At 33.7% G+C, this 20,272-nt stretch overlaps 2 protein-coding genes across 3 annotated transcripts; both read left to right on the forward strand.

Annotated features, from left to right (window-relative positions):
- Positions 1–1,488: 1,488 nt before the first annotated feature.
- LOC129902545 (uncharacterized) lies at positions 1,489–10,886 on the forward strand. 2 transcript variants are annotated; one of them, XM_055977851.1, is made up of 5 exons: positions 1,489–2,566; positions 7,143–7,284; positions 7,377–7,956; positions 8,089–9,653; positions 10,045–10,886. In XM_055977851.1, the coding sequence occupies exons 1-5, from the start codon at positions 1,644–1,646 to the stop codon at positions 10,411–10,413; spliced, it is 3,579 nt and encodes a 1,192-aa protein (XP_055833826.1). In that variant the 5' UTR covers positions 1,489–1,643; the 3' UTR covers positions 10,414–10,886. The 2 variants fall into 2 exon arrangements, with proteins under 2 accessions (XP_055833826.1, XP_055833827.1); XM_055977852.1 differs by having other exon boundaries at positions 7,143–7,278.
- Positions 10,887–16,197: 5,311 nt separating this feature from the next.
- On the forward strand, positions 16,198–20,175 carry LOC129902548 (5'-adenylylsulfate reductase-like 4). The gene is made up of 4 exons (XM_055977855.1): positions 16,198–16,670; positions 18,346–18,533; positions 18,609–18,733; positions 19,495–20,175. Exons 1-4 carry the CDS (start codon positions 16,467–16,469, stop codon positions 19,947–19,949), a joined length of 972 nt encoding a protein of 323 aa, XP_055833830.1. The 5' UTR covers positions 16,198–16,466; the 3' UTR covers positions 19,950–20,175.
- Positions 20,176–20,272: the final 97 nt, after the last annotated feature.

The raw sequence follows: 20,272 nt of genomic DNA on the forward strand, positions 1-20,272 counted from the left end.
CCTTCGTATTCAATAACTGCATAAAGTAGTAATAGTTAAATTTAAGGTTTCAAAATATTATTAACAATGTTGTTTTAGTAAAATACACTTCTAATTATTTTTTTAAGGGGTATCATATATATTAAGAAGAGTCAAATAATATCAAACGCATGGAGTAAAATAGTGGAGAAAAGAAAAAATATACGTATACATACATATACACACACTTAATGCATAATATATTGAAATAACGGTCATAAGACTAATATTAAATTTTGTGATAAATTCTTAAAAATATTATTCTGCTTGTAGTGTTAAAGAACTTAAAGAAAAAGTTAGAAATATCTATGTTAAAAATAAATTATATATAATATAAAGAGATATAAATAGATGTGATTAGGGGTGTCAATGGGATTGTTCGGTCGGTTATTTTAAAAAAATTATACCGTCTTATTTTTTCCGATATTTTATAATATATAACCAAAATTAGATTTTTTAAAACCATTCCAATCTTATCCGTTTCTCTTCGGTATCGGTACGGTTCGGTTAATTTTCATTTTTTTTTACTTTTAAAATATCACCTCAAAATATACTATTATTAAAATATTTCTTTCGCAAGTATGTTTGAAGCACTTCAATTTTTCATTGAGAAGTCAAGAATGTAAAATCTTACCGTATTATTTGATATTAAACATTTAATAGATTTTGCCGTATTGTTTGATGGAGTATCTATTATAGTACTAATCTTTTAATTTTAAATCTAATAAATTAAAGGATTGTTAAAGAGTAAATATCCAAAGTCGTCCATTCACAAAAAGGGCTAGGACATAGGTTATATTTGTATTTAAAAAATGTTATAAAATATATTTATATATTAAATTTAACATATTGTTAATATATATAAATATATTTACATACATGTAAAGTTATTCGGTTCAGTTTGATTTGGGAATTCTTTGATTTTTTTAATAAATTTAAAAGACCATCCCAATTATTCGAAACGGTAAGACACTAAATAAAAGTCTACGATTTTATTGAAAAAATAATATAAATCAATTTGGTACGGTAAGGTTCGATCGTTTTTTCATACTATTTTGATAAACCCTGGATGTGATATAACAAGGGTAAAATTGACAATGCATAGGATAAATGAGGGAGTTTGATTATTGTTCAAAATTGAGGGGGGGTTGATTTTAAAAAGTGAAAATGATTTTCACCTAATCTTATTATGTTATTAGTTTAACCATGAATTAAAACTTTAAAATTGGAAACTGAATCAATGACTCGGTAAAAAAAACTTATAAAATTATTTTTAAATCGTTAACCCAATAACTCGATATTAATAAATTAATAAGTGTGATTTATCTGTTAAATTAATTTCTGTATGGTTAATAAAGTAAATTAATAGTTTTGAGATTTTAGGTTAAAATTTTATATTAAAAAAACAATGTGAATACTATTTATTTAGTGAATAATAATGTTATGACTAATCAAAACCACAGAAACACAGGCTATAATAACCTATTACCTCACTCTTCTTCTTCTTCCAATAGAAAGAAGTTCACAAAACCAAGCAACAGTTAAAAATTCCTGGAGAAGTAAAAACAAATCCCCCTTCCCTCCCAAACTTATATTTTTTCCTTGAGCCAATTCCTTCTTTTTTCATGGCTTCTGTTACCGTCGATTCTTCCTCCGCCACCGTCGCCGTCACTGACGGCCCACTTCAAGCAGAATCAATCCCAACCGTTGATCTCCGCCTCCTTTCTCAATCTGAACTTTACTCCCTCTCCCTCTGTTCTACCGCCGCTTTCGACTCTTGCCGGGACGAAGATGTCATTATCCCTAAAATCGACCGTTCCGTTTTCAATGAATCCGCTGGGTCCCGCAAACAAACCTATTCCCGTCTTCGCCTTGCCCCCGCCGCCGCTTCCTCCTCTACCATCCGTAGCCGTACACCTCACCTCCGTAATACTCCCCACTCTCTTCAGAATCCATCTCCTAACAATGGCCCAGCAAATTCGGAGAGTTCCCAAATCGTTACCCTTCTCAAACAGCTATTCGGTTCGGGTACCCAAAGGAACCCTACCGATTTGATACCTATTCGGGTTGATTATTCCGATTCCTTATCTGTTCCCTCGCATGTGCTCGTGCCCGTGCCTGAATTGGTCAATGTGGGCTCAATTGGGCAGAAAAGAAAACGAGGTCGGCCTAGGAAGAATGAGAATGGCAGGGTGGCTGAGATTAAGGTGGACGAGGCAGTGAAGGACATTGTAGTTTATCAAAATGTAGATGGTAGCGATAAGGAGATCATGAATAAGGATGGTATACCAGTGGATTTGACGGTTCTAGGAGCATTGGTGGATCCGTTTGGCCTAGAACTGAGGCGGAGGACGGAGGGGTTGGGGAGTGCAGAGGAGTTGTTAGGGTTTCTGGGGAGATTGAATGGGCAATGGGGGAGTACGCGGAAGAAGAGGAGGATTGTGGATGCAGATGAGTTCGGGAGTATGCTGCCCAAAAGTTGGAAGCTTTTGCTTTCCATTAAGAGGAAAGAAGGCCGTGCATGGTTGCATTGTCGACGCTACATAAGGTTTTTAGTAATGCTATTGTTTCTCTTATTGCTTATTGTTACCTTATTGATTTTCTTGTCAAGAATGTTTTATGGTTAGGGTATTAGAGAACTCTAATTTGGCTTTAAAGTTTAACCATAATCTTTGGTGTTGTGTGAATGCACTTGAACAAAAGGCAATGAATACAGAGGATTCATAGAGCTGAATCTAACTACATTAGGATTGATACATAGTTGACTTTTGATCATTTATGGTAGGCAACTGGATCTTGATTTCTATAGGGACATGATTCTCACCGAAGCCTAACATAGATGATGATGAAATAAATGAAGTGATTTGGCAATGACTTTTTCATTGGGGGTTTCGAGCTATACAACTGACGTTTAGTTTCCTATCATAATTATTTATTATTTTGAATTTTTGATAACAACAACAACATACCTAGTGGGGTCTGGGGAAGGTGGTGTGCACGGAACCTCACCCCTACCTTGTGAAGGTAGAGAGGTTGTTTCCGATAGACCCTCGGCTCAATTAAAGCATAATAAAAACAAGTATGGAAAGGAAAATATAGTAGTGAAGCAGTCATGGTGAAACATAATGGAGAAGAGAACAGTACAACACATAATATGATAATCGAAGCAGAGAAAACAATAAGTAATAATAGAATTGAAGGAAAAGATAGTAAATGGGCAATAATAGCAAAATTGATAAGGGAAACTAGATAACACTCGACTACCTACTAATCTTTTACCCTAATCCTCAACCTCCACATCCTTCTATTTAGGGTCATGTCATTAGTAACAAGATGGTCTGAAAAGATCACACAAACTGGACTTGTCTAAATTACATGACAAAAGACTCAAGCAAGTCCAGAAAATCCAACACATCAGTCGCAAAAGACCCACTATTCCAAAACAATAAATTCTGAATACATTTAAATTTTATGACAGCTACGAATTCCTTCTTCCCACCAAAGCATCTTTTATTCATTTCTAGCCATACAGTACATGCTATGCTTAAGGGGACTGTCCTCCAAAGCTTCTTCTGGCTCCTGTCAATTCTCTGTGTTTGCCAAATATGAGTAGCTCTCTAAAATTTGGTGGGATTACCCAATGAACTCCAAAAATGCATAAAAATATAGACCAAATCTGCCATGAAAAGCTACAATGAAATAGCAAATAATCCACCCATTCACTAGCATTCTCACTTAAAAGTGCCTGCTGCAAAGAATAAATCCTCTCTTCTGCAGCCTCAGGGTAGCAAGCCATCCAAAGAAGCTACTTTATTCTTCCATATCAATTGCCAAGGTCATTATTTTTCATATTTATTGGGATAATATTTTTCTTGGTGATACAATTCATTAGTTTGTGTATGCCTAAGACTCCTCCACTTGTGTCTATTGCAACTTTATAGAAGTTACTCCCTCATTTCATTTTGTGTCTCGGTTTGCCTAGGGCTCGAAGTTTAAAAGATGTAGAGAAGATTTTTGAATCTTGTGGTCATAAATTAAAGGTGTGTATAACATACGAAAAGTGCCCTTTGAATCTTATGTTTTAAACATGCGCTATTATTCATATAAGGAAGTGCCATTAAGGGTAAAGTGATTATGTTGGAATTCGAAAATTACTAATCTAGAAAGTTGACGTACTTCACGAAGCAAACTACAAGTAAAGTAAGACACGTAAAATGTAACAGAGGGAATATTTGCTTTGAAAAAGGTTCATGGTACTATTTTGTATACAGATAAATAAAAATGAAATTATGTATCGAATTCTTTTGGCAAGAATTTTATTTACTAAAGGGAGATAATTACAGCTGAAATTATTGGTAGAATTTGTCCTTACAAATATATTTGTATAGAATGTGCATTCGGAGTTTGTCATAACATAGTTGAAGGAACTTGTGTGGGTCTTCTGTATTAGTGATTCTGAAACACATAAATTTTTCCTTCTTTTAGTATGAAAGGAAAGACAAAACGTAAATTCATGCACTGCAAATAAGTGAAAATATTTGTCTTACCAGCAGGTAGATCATTGTTAGTAAATATTTAACTTTAAGATTTTCATTTTTACCCTTATGAAATAATTATTGTCACACAAATATTTATGACTTATTTTAGACCACATCTTTCTTAAACTTTATTTCAAGTCAAACTACATTATATAAATAGGAATGAAAAATTAATTTTTTACTAAATATAGTAATGTGTCATTTTGGCCATGGATGGTTTCAGAATAGGTAGGGGTAGGCCGAAGAAATATTGGGGAGAGGTGATTAGACAGGATATGACGCAGCTACAGCTTACCGAGGACATGACCTTAGATAGGAGGGTGTGGAGGACCTACATTAGGGTAGAAGGCTAGTGCATAGTCTCGTTATTCTTCCTTATTAGTAGGCGCATTAGCGCACTATAATTTCTTGTGCTCTGACTTATGTTATTATCAATTACTTTCTGTACTTTGATTACTCTATTTTATCTGTGTTGCTCTCGTTATTTGCTTTTTCATATCGCTCTGAACTTCTTAGTCCTATCTAATCTCTTTTTATGTTTTTATTGAGTCGAGTGTCTTTCGGAAACAGCCGTCCTACCTTGGTAGGAGTAAGGTCTGCGTACATTTATCCTCCCCAGACCCCACGTTGTGGGATTTCACTGGGTTGTTGTTGTTGTTGTATAGTAATGTGTCTTCTTTTGGAATTGTCTAAAACGGAAAGTGAGTCATATAAATTGGACATAGTAATTTTTTTGTGCCTTGTGACATATTAGAGGTAAATAGTTTCAACAATTCATGTTTGAGGATGTAAAGATTCCTCATAGTTTAGGGGGTACATAGTTCCAAATATCCATGTTTGAGGGGGTAATTAAGACTTCTCATAGTTTAGGTGTGCATTTCACAAAATATACCAAGTTTAAAGGTAACTATTAACTCTATTTGTTACGAGAGGCTTAATTAAGCTTGTTATTTAGTTAGAATTTAAGACATAATGTAAAATTACAGATAAAGATTTTTAATCAATATAAATATAGGTGAACCAAAAAAGGAAAAAGAATAAGAGGTATGTTTCTATATGTGAAAGATATATATGTTAAATTAATGAGAGATAGTTTGGTAAATATAAATTTTTGGTAAGGATGCTTTTATCTCGAATAACTAAATTTTATGCTTCTACTTCTTGCAAGAAGCTGAAATTTGTAACTTCTCCACAACACCAAAAAACTATTTCTGCTGCTCAATAGCACTTCTTGTTTTTAAGCTAGACATCTCTAATCTCCAAAAAGAGTGTTATCTTTCGGAGTGAAAAAATTGTTTTCAACTTGTCAAAAGCTTGGTCAAACAGGTTACAAATGTCCTTGAGGACATCAAAAAGAATAAACTGAACAAGGTTATTGTGGAAAAGGAAAAAAGCAAAGTCTCACACACACAGCCAATATGGATGTAGTTCTTGTATAAATTGAGATCTAAACAAAACTAAACAGAATATAAACAACACCACTTAGACCACCAACAAAGAGGCATGCCTTAGTAGAAAAGAAAGTTATGTGAGCTTATTGGCAAATGATAAATGCAGGCTTGTTATAAGAAGTGGAAATAATTAATAATCCAAAAGTGAAGATAATATAAAAGTGTGTCATTCCTTTTGGGATTTACTAAAAAAGAAAGTGAATCATATAAATTGAAACAAAGTAAGTTTTTTTTAATCATGTGGCAAATTAGGGGGCAAATAATTTCAAAAATTCATGTTTGAGAGGTAATTAAGACTTCTCATAGTTTATGGGGTAAATAGTTCCAAGAATCCATGTTTGAGGGGGTAATTACGACTTCTCATATTTTAGGTGTGTATTTAATAAAGTTTGTCAAGTTTAAGGGGCTTTTAACTATTAACTCTAATAAATATATAAACTTTTTTCTATATTTAGAATTGAGATAAGTATCAAAAACACGCCTAAACTATCCCTTTTTTTGAGTTTCATACCTAAACTATTGAAAGTGTGAGTTTCATACCTAAACTATCACTTATTAGTTTGAGAAACACACCTCAGTGATGTGTGTAATATACTCTCTCTATTTTTTGAAAAAACCTTGCCACATGAATAAAATATTTCACGTTGACAGAAATTAAATAAACTATTAATATAGTTAAAAGTTAAAGATTAAAGTATTTCTATCCCTAAAAAAAAATTACTTTAAAATATTTTGTTCACGCACTCCACCACTTCTCCCTCCCCCACCCCGCACATTCCCCGTACTTTTATTTTTTAAAATTTTTACAATTTCTTTTATAAAATATTTTAAAAAAATTCATACTTCCCCCCCTACCCCACTCCTTCCTAAACAAGCTATTATTTTTATTTTTTAAGAAAATAAAATTATACCTACCCCATCTAACCCTCCGCTCTTAATTTGTTTATTTTTATATTTTTCTCATTTTGTGTTGAATATGTACATATATTTTTAGTGAAATATTTGTAGTTTGAACAAAACCCAAGCTTACCCAAAAGTTCTACACATGATTTTGAATTAGTAGTGTGATATTTGTTTACTCCTCTTTCTCTTATATGCATTCAATTTAGATGACGTAAGATATTTGAATTTTCAGCCCTAATGGACGACAATTTGGCACATGCAAGGAAGTCTCTTCATATTTGCTCTTTCTTCGTGGTGAACGTAATGAAAATCTTCCAACATATGCTAAGGGTAGTGAAACTGTTGAGATCGCCAATGCATGTGCTTTGGTTAGTGTAAGTTAAACTTTTTTTAAAAAAATACAATTTTTCTCATCCTGCTTTATTTTTCCCTTACATGGAGCTGTGATTCATCAAATATGTTTCAGACTTCAGACCTCAGAATTCAAGATGGCGGCAAGAAGGAAAGCTCTTTTTTTCATAACTCATCCCCTGCTGTTGGCCATGGGGAGTTGCAAGTTCTAGTGAATTTTGGAGAACTATCAGAGGTCCAAGTAGGAGATCTTTTGCACTGTGACAAATGCAACGTGACCTTTAATAATAAGGATGATTTATTGCAGCACCAGTTATTTTCTCATCAGAGAAGGAGATCTAAAAATGGTGGTCAATCCATTACTGATGGGGTAATAATTAAAGATGGAAAATTTGAATGTCAGTTCTGCCACAAGACATTTGAAGAAAAGCATCGGTACAATGGTCATGTTGGGAACCATGTTAAGAAGCAGGTAAAGACTGTGGATGGATCACTTCCAATCAAATTGGGAGGGCGCGTTGAATCTGTGGTGTCTAGCGGAGCCATGCTAAGGGAGCCCATTATGCAGGATTCAGTTGTTTCATCGAGGAATTTGACAGAAAATGCTGGTGTAATTGCGGATGCTGGTGACAATCCTGCGCCTCCTAGTAAAATCCAGGAGGAGGATCACATGGAGACTGACGATAAACTAGAAGGTCTGGGTGAGGCTATGGATACTGCCCCTAATAAAACTATTTTGTGTTTAAGTTTTGAAGCGGTTACATTTAATAACAATGATAATAATTGTTGCGGAACACCATGTGACTCACTGTTTGCTGATATTGCAGCTGAAGGAACCAATAAGGGTTGTCATAACCTGGAAGGGAGTTCTATGAGCCGTTGCCCTATTTCATCAAATGAAAAAACATGTGTGGATATAAGCAAAGTAATTGTCTGCTCCAACATAGAAGAACCTAAACAGGAAGGTTTACTTTCTTCAAATGGCATTATTGATTCGTGTGGTGTTAGTATGGTAGATGGCAAGTTTTTCCCTACAGTAGATGAGAGCAAAGTAGAGAGTGAAAGGTCTGTGGATACTGAGTCAACAACTGCTTTATGCAGTAATGCCAGTCTGCCGACTGGGAATAGTTTGATAAGTGCCAGACAAGTTCCACGCACTGAAGATCACTCAGGGAAGAACATTGATGATCTGAATGGTGTATCCTTTCTGGCAGAAACATCTAAGGGAAACAATGATTTAAAGAGCAGCACAGTTACCCCATCTTGTGACAAGGAAGGATCCACGGTAGATTACATAGGAGTTCTTTCTGGTTGCATAGGTGAGCATAAACCTTGTAGCATGATGTCTAATATAGAAAATGAGGTGTGTGGCAGTCTTGTTGATTCAAATGACAATAAGATGATTATGAAGGAGGACAGTTATTCATTTGTTCCACATCCAGATAAACATGTAAATACAGCTGAAAGAGATGTGACAGATGTTCCTGCTTGCGTTCTAGAAGAGCTTGGACAGCAGAAAGGTGACGAGAGTAGTCTGCTTTCTCCGGCATGTGACAAGAACAGTGAGGTTAAGTCTCAGATTGATTTGAAAACAAGTGCAGATGATCCCAAGATTAGTGAGCTGCAAAGTGGTAGTAGTAATATAGTGGGACTTACTTCTAGTAACAATCATGCTGTGCAAAAAGTTGCTGCCCGTGACATAGAGAAGGAAAAAAGTCTTGCATTCTGCTCGCTTTTTCCGACCAGGAATGCAACGCCATCTTGTGCAGAAAATAACGATACCAAAGTTTACCAAAGTACACTGGAAATTAGTGATTTGCAAAGGTCTGCAAGTGGTTTGATTTCTTCGACCAATGTACCAGAAGCTTCTACCAAGGAATATACCATGCACAGGAGCTATAACAACTCTTTGAATGAATCTAAATTTGATGGTCTTGAAAACTCTAGACATCATGATCTAAATGTTGTTTTCGGCAATCCTCATGTGGATCTAGGTGCAAATTTAAACTGTACAACTTTCCAACTTGGCATGGAGGAAACATATGGAGTTCAGAATAATCTCCAGAAAAGATTGGAGACCGATAAACACAGAGAAGTTGGGATTGGTGATCCGTCTTTCAAGGGAAAAACAGTGGATTTTGGAAGCAACTTAAACACAGTTTTTCATAGTCAGTTGTGGAATGAACAGAAATTAGATGAAGTTGATAACTCTGGAAAGAATATAATTGCTAGTTTTGGTTGTGGAGAAGCCAAACCTAATGAGGATGTCATGTCTGGAAGCATTTGGAGAGCGGGTGTAGAAAATGTCATGCAAGGTGGCTCAGCAGACAATTCAACCTCAGTAGCGCAATCATCTAATTGTTTCCAGACCTATGATGTTTTGTCAGATAAGGTATGAATTATAATATATTGGACTACTTTTCTTTCTCTCTATATATTATATGTGTGTGACTATTTAAGTATTAAAAATATACCATTCTGCCATGCATTTGAAGAAAAATGCTATAGCATATTGGTTAAGTAGTAATTGCAGTTCTATTTGCAGATACTCTTAATTAACCCATTTTCCTATTAGAAACAATCAGGAAAGACTAGCAGATATTTTTTTAAGTTATGAAGATTGTTGTGAATTTATTAGTTCAAAGCTTTTTATTGATCTGTTGACACTTAAATTTTGCTATACACCATTCTGACTTTGATTTTGACTGGAGGCTGACGATAGTTTAAATTTGGTTATATTCGACAAACTTATGATATATTTCTCAACATGCTATTTTGGACAGGTTCCCAGTCTCTTTGCAGAGAATGAGAAGTATGACGGTAACACTGGCTTTGATGGCTTGAGATCAGACAGAAGTGGACCGGTGGAATATAGTTTCATGGGCACACAAAGTTCAAATTCTCTTCAAGAAGAGCCTCGAGTTTTACCTTATGATGTGGATATAGAACAAGGATTTGATTCGTCATTTTGGCTTGGAAAAGACGATTTAATGCCAAATTTAGCTGGCAGGAATCAGGTGACTATGGTATGCGTTTGGTGCAGAAATGTGTTTTGTCAAGAGCCTAACCAGTTAGGAGCGGAAGCAGGTTCAATTGGTGCCATGTGTCCAACCTGCAGTGGGAGGATCTCAGGGCAGTTTAGCTTTATGTAGAACTTGTCATTGAAAAATAATTAGAGACTCTAGATTGATGTTAGTTAACTTAGCAGGTAACCTTCCCTATTCTTTTGACTGAAATAAGTCAAACCACCAACTGTGTTTTAGAGAAGATAATGAGATTTTTTTATCTTCTTTAGCCTTTTTTTTTTTTTTAATTAATGTAGTCCCAACTATCTGTTATACAGGATATGGTAGGATGAGGATCCATCAGTAGGACCAGAATATTTCGTGATTATTAGATAATTAGGTAGTTGATGAATCTGTCTCCGATTTGAGTCGTGGATGGCAGAAAGAAGAAACAACTTTGATCGGTTAGAAGCAGCATGATGGAGGATGGATGAAGAAGCTATTTTGAGATCAGTTTGCAGAGATGACACCTTTATCTCATTGAGATTCTTCTTTCAAATGATTCTGTTACTCTTACCATTATGACATTTTTAAGTTTTCTGGTACAAGTTGATTTTGCAGCTGTGTGCTATGTTTTCTTTTTTGGCCTTCTGTTTACTGATGTGACTTATTAGACAGACAAGCACGCTAGTTGCTTGGTGATGAAGTGACGCAGCTTAGCAAATAATGTGATTCTAACAGTGTGGATTAAATCTAAAATAAGATCTAACCTATCCACCAAAGGAGTACTCCCACCCAAAAAAAAAAAAAAAAAACTTGAAAGGCAAGTACATACAGAGCAATTTTAATTAAGGGAAAAGGAAAAGAGAAACAATGTTGGGGATTTAATTCTCTTGCACGTTTTGGACAAGATGATAGTTATTTTTTAAAAGTTTTCTAAACTAAGCTCTAAGCATTGATATTCATGAAACTATAGGATATCCTCAAATTATAATGCTACCTTGACTGACAAACTCTGATATTATTAGGTTTTGAAAGTTCCACTTTGGTTTAGAAAGGTTTAATCAATTCAAAAATACATTAAGTTTTGTGGAGCTTTTGAGTTTCAACTCAAAATGACCATAAAATATGCCTAATAGGGCTTGACAAGTTCAAGGATTAACATTTAAGGATAAATTTAGTTAATTAAGGAACTTTCTGTTCGATTGCGCTAATCTCTCAATTAAACAAGAACTATAGGCTTCATGTAAGTTAGAGAGTAAAAAAGGAAAAAAGTTTGATTGACAATGTATGGTATGCATGGCGATATAAATAAAATAATTTTTCTATTTTTATTTTTTTGATAAATAATTCTAAGAATATTTTAGTCGTTTTAACATGAATGTGTTTACCAACACTTTTTTTTTTACCAAACACAGTAATGGAATAATGGCCTAATATGAGTTTCACTTCCTATCTAACTACGTAACTATTTATCCAATTTCAATACCTAAATCAACTTCTTTTAATTAGTTAATGTATGAAAAAAATAAATATAAAGTTCATTAAAAAAAATATTTATATTTTGCACGTGATTATGTTTGGCATATCTAATTTGTATAGCATACATAAATTAAAGGTGGCCTCCAAGTTGACATAGATTTGGGACCAAACTTTTGATTTGGAATGCGACTATTATTTCCCACTGAAACTTTAAGCTTCGATTTGGAGATAACTAATGAATTCTGCAGGTTCAACTAGTTAAATTCATTACTTTTAATTTAAATTTTATATACATATGGAACAAAAACAACAACAACAACCCAGTGAAATCCCACATCGTGGGGTCTGGGGAGGGTAGAGTGTACGCAGACCTGACTCCTACCAATGTAGGACGGCTGTTTCCGAGAGACCCTCGGCTCAATAAAAACATAGAAAAAGGTCAGACAAGAATATTAGAGTAAATAAGTAAATAAGTAGATGACGAAAACGGTATCTTACTTCCATTAATTTTAAATCTTGTTTGTGTTTTTGATCGCCAAGGATTCAACAAATTAATAATACTTTTTCCGTTTATTTTTACTTGTCAAATTTTGACTTGACATACCTATTAAGAAAATAATGATTGGTATAGTGAATTTATCATTTTATTTCTATTAATTGATAGAGTTTTAAACATATTTATTCACTATATTTTTCAAAGACATTAACTCAATATTAATAAATTGAGGATATAATAGAAAAAAATTTATTATTTCTTGATTTATCAAAATTGACAAATAAATAAAAATTAAATTAATAAATATTTGACAAATAAATAAAAACGGCCGGAATAATATAAGTCAAGCAACTACTTGTGCTCATCATTGATGTCAACTATCAATCATAGTCTCGTAGGCCAATAAATTAGCTGTGTAACATTTCTTAATTTTAGAATTTGAGTTTTAAATTGTTTCTTCATTCTGTTTTCAACTCTATGATCTAATGATTGAGCAGGTAATATATACGCTTCCTTTTTTGTTTTGTTTTTTTGCAAAAGATTCATGGAATTTAGAATGTGGTTGGTGTTAGAATTATTAGGTATATGATATTATTGTTCTTTCTTTTTGTTTATTGAATAAATTTTGAGTTTGAGTATATATACACAATCAATTTAAGAAATTGTGAAATATATTTAATGGTGAAATTTTTTACATCATTATATGTAATTTTCATATTAAAGTTAATTGCATATAATGTCTTGGGAAATGGAAATGCTAGGGAAGGGTGAAAGCCAATGGAGTTTACTTGTTATAAGATTGTTCTTTTAAAATAAAGGGTATTCACCCCTTATGCTCAAGTATCAAGTAAGGTGATATTGTTTTAGTTCTCAAATTTGAAATTTTGATTTGAAATCATTATTTGTTTACGGAATGTGAACAAAATTTTAATTTCTGTTTAATTTATGATTTAAAATGTTCAATTCTCCATAATGTACATTTTTAAATTTCAAGTTATGGGTTCATTTTTTAAGAAATGTAAATTCTTAATTTGACCCACAAATTTATATTTTACAAAAAAAGTTCATCATTTTAAATTTTATATAAAAAAAAATCCTCAATGTAAATAAATTATTTGGATCATGTGGAAAATAATTATAATTAAAAAATAACTAATTATTACTATTGTTGATTTTCTAGGCTAATAGATCTTTGTAAACGTATGTGTGTATTGAAAATTTGGACTAACATGTGATCACAAATATTTATTTATAAAAGTAATTTGGATATATATGATTTGTTAATGCGGTGGCTTAGGATGTTTCGATACCTTGTTTATGAACTATGATTTTCTCATTGGTAGGATTGTATAAGAGTTGAAGAAATTTTGTTAGTTTTCACAAATTATGAAAATTTTCATGTTTATTAGAAAAAAAAATTAAGAAATCTGAATTGCATGTATAAAGAAAATTTCAACTTCAAATCATGTTCAAACGAACGTAAATGGAGCAAAAATATTAGTGATGACTTCAGAGTCTAAAATATATTATTATAAGTTAGTCAAAGATGCTTGAAGAATGGAGATAGATTACAATGATCTCATTATAGAAGAACAAGGGTGATATTCAAAATTGTAATGACTATAGAGTATCCGCTACTAAGTCATTTTATGATATGATGGGGGAGGGTGAAGGAAATGAGGGTGAGGAGGGATATGTCTATTACTGAAAATCAATTTGGATTTAAGTCGGAGCGTTCAATTACATAAGTCATTCATCTCGTGAGAAAATTAGCGAAGTTGCATAGAGAGAGAACGAAAAATTTACATATGATGTTCATTGACCTAGAAAGACATATGACAAAGTCTGAAAATAGAAGCTCGTATTCGATGTCTCGTGTAATAAGAATATGTCACAGGTAAATTTCAGGAAGTGGTTGTTAGACCAACTATCGATGAGAGGGTTTGTAGATCAAGAACTCGTACGTCCGGTAAATGAAAGTAGCGAAAATGAGAATGTTGAGATGAATGTGTGAGCATATTGGGAGAGATCGGACTAACACAATAATATTTGGGATAAGGTGGGTGTATCCTCCGTGGTGGACAAGATGGGAAAATGAGGTTGAGATTGTTTGGACATATGAGAAAGAGATACATCAATGTCCCGATGAGGAGATGTGGGCAGGGGCGGATCTAGCATGTAATTAGGGGGTTCATCCGAACCCCCTTCGGCGAAAAATTATACTATTTATACATGGTTAAAATATTTTTTTATGTATAAATAGTAGATGTCGAACCCCCTTCGGCTAGTTCGTGTGTCTACTTTTTCAGATTTTGAACCCCCTTATTAAAAATTCTGGATCCGCCACTGGATGTGGGAGGTTGACTTTGGTGAGTCTTATGCGAGGTAGAGGTAGGAGAATAAAAGTATTGGGAGAGGTGATTAGACAAGACTTGAAACATATGCAACATACTGAGGACATGATTCTAGATTGGAGATATGAAGTTCGAGAATTAGGGTAGAAGGTTAGTAGGTAGCCGTGCCTACAATTTTCCTTATCAATGGTGTATCAATTTTTTCTCCTACTTTTTTTTGTTACTTGTTATTTTCTTTTCTTCGATTATTATATTATTTGTTGGTATTACTTAATATTTTTTATTATATTTTTTTTATTTTGTTATACTTTATTTGTGTCGAGGGTTTTCACACCCCGTTTATGAATTTCACCAAATATGTTATCGTTATAAATATTTAGGATTTCTTAAAATAAATATTTGTTAAATCTTAATTACTATATTTTTGGTTTTCAAAGAAAATTGAGAGCTTCAATATTTTTCATGCACAACGTACTTAGCGCAATCGATGATATTTAGGCTTAATTCATATAGAATATATTCAACATAGAATTGCAGTCTTCTTTAAAATTTATCTGTACCTCGAAATTAAAGAGTTCTCATGACTTTTTTTAAGTTAGGATCATGATTTTAATTTTAATTATGTAATTTGATCGAACAACACATGAAAATACTGTACTTTGATAGCTCACGTACAAGACTACAAGGTACCACATGACGAGAGTCTTCATTTATTTTACTTGTATAACTTGGAATCAAATTGATCACTTTTTGAAATACAGTAAGAATTATTTTCATTCATCTTATATTATATTAAAGGAAAAAGACTCAAATATGTCATTGAATTTTGAAAAAAAACTTATCTATGTCATCTGTTAAAAGTTTGGCTCATTTATGCCATTTCTGTCTAAGAAAAGGTCAATTATGATTCAGTCACATCATTAACTAACTTATTATTTAAAATGAAAAAGGTTCAAATGTGCCATTGGACTTTGAGAAAAGATTTATTTATGCCACCTTAAAAGTTTGGCTCATCTATGCTATTTTAAGTTAACAAATAATGACATGAATGAGGCTTTTCTCAAATGAAAATGACATAAATAAACCAAACTTTTAACGAATGGTATAAATAAGTCTTTTTTTAAAATTTGAGGACATATTTAAATATTTTTCCTATATTAAATTAAGGATCAAATATGACCAAATTTCTATACATTAAGAACCATTTTGATCATTTTCTTAGAGTATGGACTCTACATTTGATAAAACACGTGCTAACTCTGGTAAAACAGTTCCCCAAATTCTAATACGACTCACAAATAGTGGCGGAGCAATAATTTTAATTAAAAAATTTAAAATTTTAAAAAATAGATATACAAATTAATCAAAGAGAGTTCAATATTTATTATATATATAAAAAAATATATTTTAATTATATATAAATAATATAATTTTCTTGTCAAAAATAATTTGATTGACTTTCCTGAATTCAAGTTGGCTCCGCCCCAGCTCAAAGCTCACATATCATCATTATCTCGAATAATAAGATGAAAAAAAAATCTGATAAAGTATAAGAAAATCAGCAAAAAGTACAAATACACTTGTCCATTATACAGAGTGGATTTTGATGTTCCAACAAATCCAAAAAAAACACTGTTTTTAACGTTTAATTAAAAAAAAAAAGAAGAGAAATTCTATCTCTACTAGTACTATATTCTCCTCTCAAGCAAAAATCTGGAGCCTGAACGCTAACATGCGCTGGGCTCTCTTTTCAACCGTCACCGCCGCCACCACCGCCGATTTGTCGATCTAGGGTTTCTATTGGTGGGTTTCGAAAATATTCTAATCCAATTTTATAAGAACAAAGAAATCTTTTTAGTTCTTGAAAAATGGGTCTTTTAAGTGCTTTCGCAGCTGGGTTTGTGGTTTCATTGATGATCTTTGAAGGGATGGCGTCGCCGGAGACTGTTAATGTGTCGTTTCGTTCAGTTTGCCCCTTGAAATCCGTTAAAGATTCGATTTTTATGGGGTTTCAAGATTTGACTTACCCATTAGATGGGATCCAATCTTCTTATGTGGCTGAAGTTATTCAGGTATATACAATTTTTCTTTGTATTGTATGTTGTGCGATATTTTCAGTTTTTTTTTGTATGAATCTGTTTAATTTTGGGTGCTTTACCTTGTTAACAAAGTGAAAGGTAAAATTAATTAACTAGTGGGGGTACAAATTGGCAGATGCAGTTATGTTTTTGTTATTTGGATGTAAAGTGAAGAGCTGGTGATTTTTGAGTTGAATTATGGCAAAGTAATAAGATTTTTTGTGAAATTATTTTTGGATGGTTTGCCTGCTTTAAGAGAGTGAAAATTGTCTTGGAGATAACTAGTCCACAATTTTGAAATATTTGTAACTTTGTTGCATACTTTTTTAGTTCTGTTTAGAGCAAGGAATTTTGACTGATTGGACCGTCTGGAGGTCAGCATATGAAGAAGCAAGAGTAGGATAAAAGGCCTATACCGGACTTGTTTTGATGAGTTTGAGCCTTAGATGAGACACAGTGAATCCTCCTGGTTTCATGTTTGAGTATTCAAGTCATATATGTAACAAACTGAAGAGTAGCTGTTTTCTGAGCTTATGTTATGTTTATTTGTCGATCTCAAAGAAACAGTGAAAGCTGCATTGTGTCTCTGAGCTTCAAATGCTTTTCAATTAATCAATAGTTGTTGCTAGTTCAAATGTGTTGGTTTGTGTAGCTATATCTTATTTGGTGTAGAATGAATGTACTAGTTTTATTAAATGACCATACTGCTTTGAGAAACTAGATATTTGGAATACAGAGTCTGTGGATATGATTCAGTTTCGTGGCACCTTGAGCTAGCCAAATGAAAATGCGTTGAAGATTATTTTGTACAGTCATGTTGGCGTCAGCCTTGCACTTCACCTGATTTTAAGTTGGTTTTATCGAATATTGGTGGTTAATGTGGTTGGTATGCTTCATATATTTGTAGATTTGTATGCTCTTTTTGTTTAAGGTTCTGCTCAACCGAGCATCTGCAATGTGAATGTGTCATGGGCGCTTGCTTAGAGATGAGAACCAGCGATACATAAGAGCTAGTCTATGTCATTAATATTTCCCACAGTATTTGTATTAAGTGATAGATACATGACATATTGTGGGGCTTAGGTCTTCATTCATTCACTGCCGGAGGATCCCACACAATTGGATCATCATGCATTTTCCCTAGGGTGCTCCAAGGAGAAGCAATAAACACAATTTGTACTGGTGAAACAAGAAAAGGAAAAAAAAAATGAAGAGCAAAGTTGCTCATGCCCTTACCTTGCAATTATTCTAATAGTACAGTTCTTTATCTATGTGCCGCTCCCCATGACTTTAGGTTTACAATATGGACCTTTTCAGATGTAAGAGTACATAAGTATTGTGTCAAGGCATTACAAGTTCGAGTGGCTTGCAATTATCACATTCTACATGTAGGGAAAGTTAGAGCACACCAAGTTGAATCACTTTGGCTGTTGAATGTGCATTACCGGTGGGTACACCATGTGTCATATGTTGAATTATTTGAATTCTTTTTGTAATTGCTGTCTCCTCCATCTCTATTTAACTTTTTCTCTATCTTCTTATGATGTGTGGGGGCAACATACATAAGTTTGTTCAAACACACGCCCCTGCCCTCACCCACAGAAATTGATTCTTCTTTTTATATTTATTTTCTTGAGGAATTCTAATGGTTCTGCATTTTATTTTGAAGGGAGATGAGCTGTCATTGCAGAGGGCGCTAAATATGATTCACCGGAATACACATGATTATGTTGCTTTGCTTTTCTATGCATCCTGGTGTCCTTTCTCTAGAAGTTTTAGGCCCAAATTTTCTATCATGTCTTCTTTGTTTCCTTCAATTCCCCATTTCGCAATTGAAGAGTCAGCTGTTAAGCCAAGGTTAGTGTGAAACTAATATTATACATCATATTGCTTTCTCTATATTGTGCTGACAACTAAGCATGTCTTTTTCAGCACTCTCTCAAAGTATGGAGTTCACGGGTTTCCTACTCTCTTCCTTCTAAACTCAACAATGCGCATGCGGTATCATGGCTCTCGCTCCCTTGATTCAGTGATTGAATTCTACGGTGGCACTACTGGTAAGCGTGTCTGTTAGATTGTATTATGGTGTTTGAACTCAGAGTCAGTGCCCCTAAAACAAAATCTGTATCGATTAAGTAACCTTACCCAACTCCAAAAAGAGAAAATTGCTGGATGGATCCTGAGAGTTTTGAAAGTAAGAATGTATTGACATTGTTGGTAACTTTTTCGCATTGCTAAGGTGGTTTTGCATTATTATGGGGTTTGAACTCAGTGCCCCTAAAACAAAATCTGTATCAATTAAGTAACCTTACCCAACTCCAAAAAGAGAAAATTGCTGGATGGATCCTGAGTGTTGAAAGTAAGAATTTATTGACATTGTTGGTAACTTTTTCGCTTTGCTAAGGTGGTTTTGCATAATGCACATGCATTTTTACATTTTCTATGCCTCACCTTTTCTTTTTAGAACTTCCATTTCCTTCTTTAGGTACTACACTTCAAATTGTTGAAGAGTCATGAATTGCCTATCTAATCTATTTGATATACATGCATGTATGCGATTAACTATATTTTCTAGCTGCAAGTAGGTTTCGAGCTAATGCATGTTACATCAGAATTGCATAGTATGGTTTCTATTTATTCTTTTAGGAATGCAGCTTATTATGTGCAGCCATCATCCAGACCTTCTTCTATCTGTTGTCGACTTTTCTACTGCTATCATAGTATTCCAGAATTGTTTATTGTGTGACATCCACTAATATTGGAAGACACTTGCTTAAGTTGTCCTATTTATCTTAAGCCTCTTTTAAATATGAAACAGGTTTTCTAAGTGCTTCAGTGGATACCACTTCTCTTGGCAAAATGGGATGCTCCTCAAATCTTTTGAAACTGCATGGAAGTGACCAGGAAAATTGTCCATTCTCCTGGGCCAGATCTCCTGAAAACCTTCTTCAGCAGGAAACATATTTGGCCTTGGCCACTGCATTTGTGATAATGAAAGTGCTTTATATGATATTTCCAGCTTTACGTAAGATTGCTCAAATTGGCTTGGGAGGTTGCATTTTGCATATAAGAATAAGAAGCTTGTGGGAGCTTCCTCTACTATATCTGAACCAAGCTGTACAATTATGTAATTCACTGAAGGAGCCATGCAAGAGAAGCAACTTGCAGGAAGGAGCTATGAACGCCAAGGCATGGGCTTCTAAGTCTTTAGCGTCTGTTTCATTTGGAGAGTCTAGCGCTAGCCGTGTGGAACCAGTAAGTTCAACTCACTAATTGCTTAGATGGGCAATATCGAAAATCATAGTGCTCTTTTATAATTTTCTTAGCCACCATAATTGGTGTTGGTATTATCTGATTGGCGCAGCGCTATGCAATATCAAGCTTTTGAAACTATCTGCTTCAATTCGATGTGATGTAGATTAGAATTTTTTTTCTCACCGTCAGAGAAATAATGTACCCAACATTGTATATAGCTTTAACTAATAGGCAGAGCTTTTCAGATCTGTGTTTATTTAATTAAATCAAGACACTGTCTAGTTCCTTTTGTATGCTAATGTAACTTGAATTAGATCCTTTGTGAACAAAATTCAGGTAAC

This window comes from Solanum dulcamara, chromosome 9 (assembly GCF_947179165.1).
Source record: "Solanum dulcamara chromosome 9, daSolDulc1.2, whole genome shotgun sequence".
Lineage (NCBI taxonomy): Eukaryota > Viridiplantae > Streptophyta > Magnoliopsida > Solanales > Solanaceae > Solanum > Solanum dulcamara.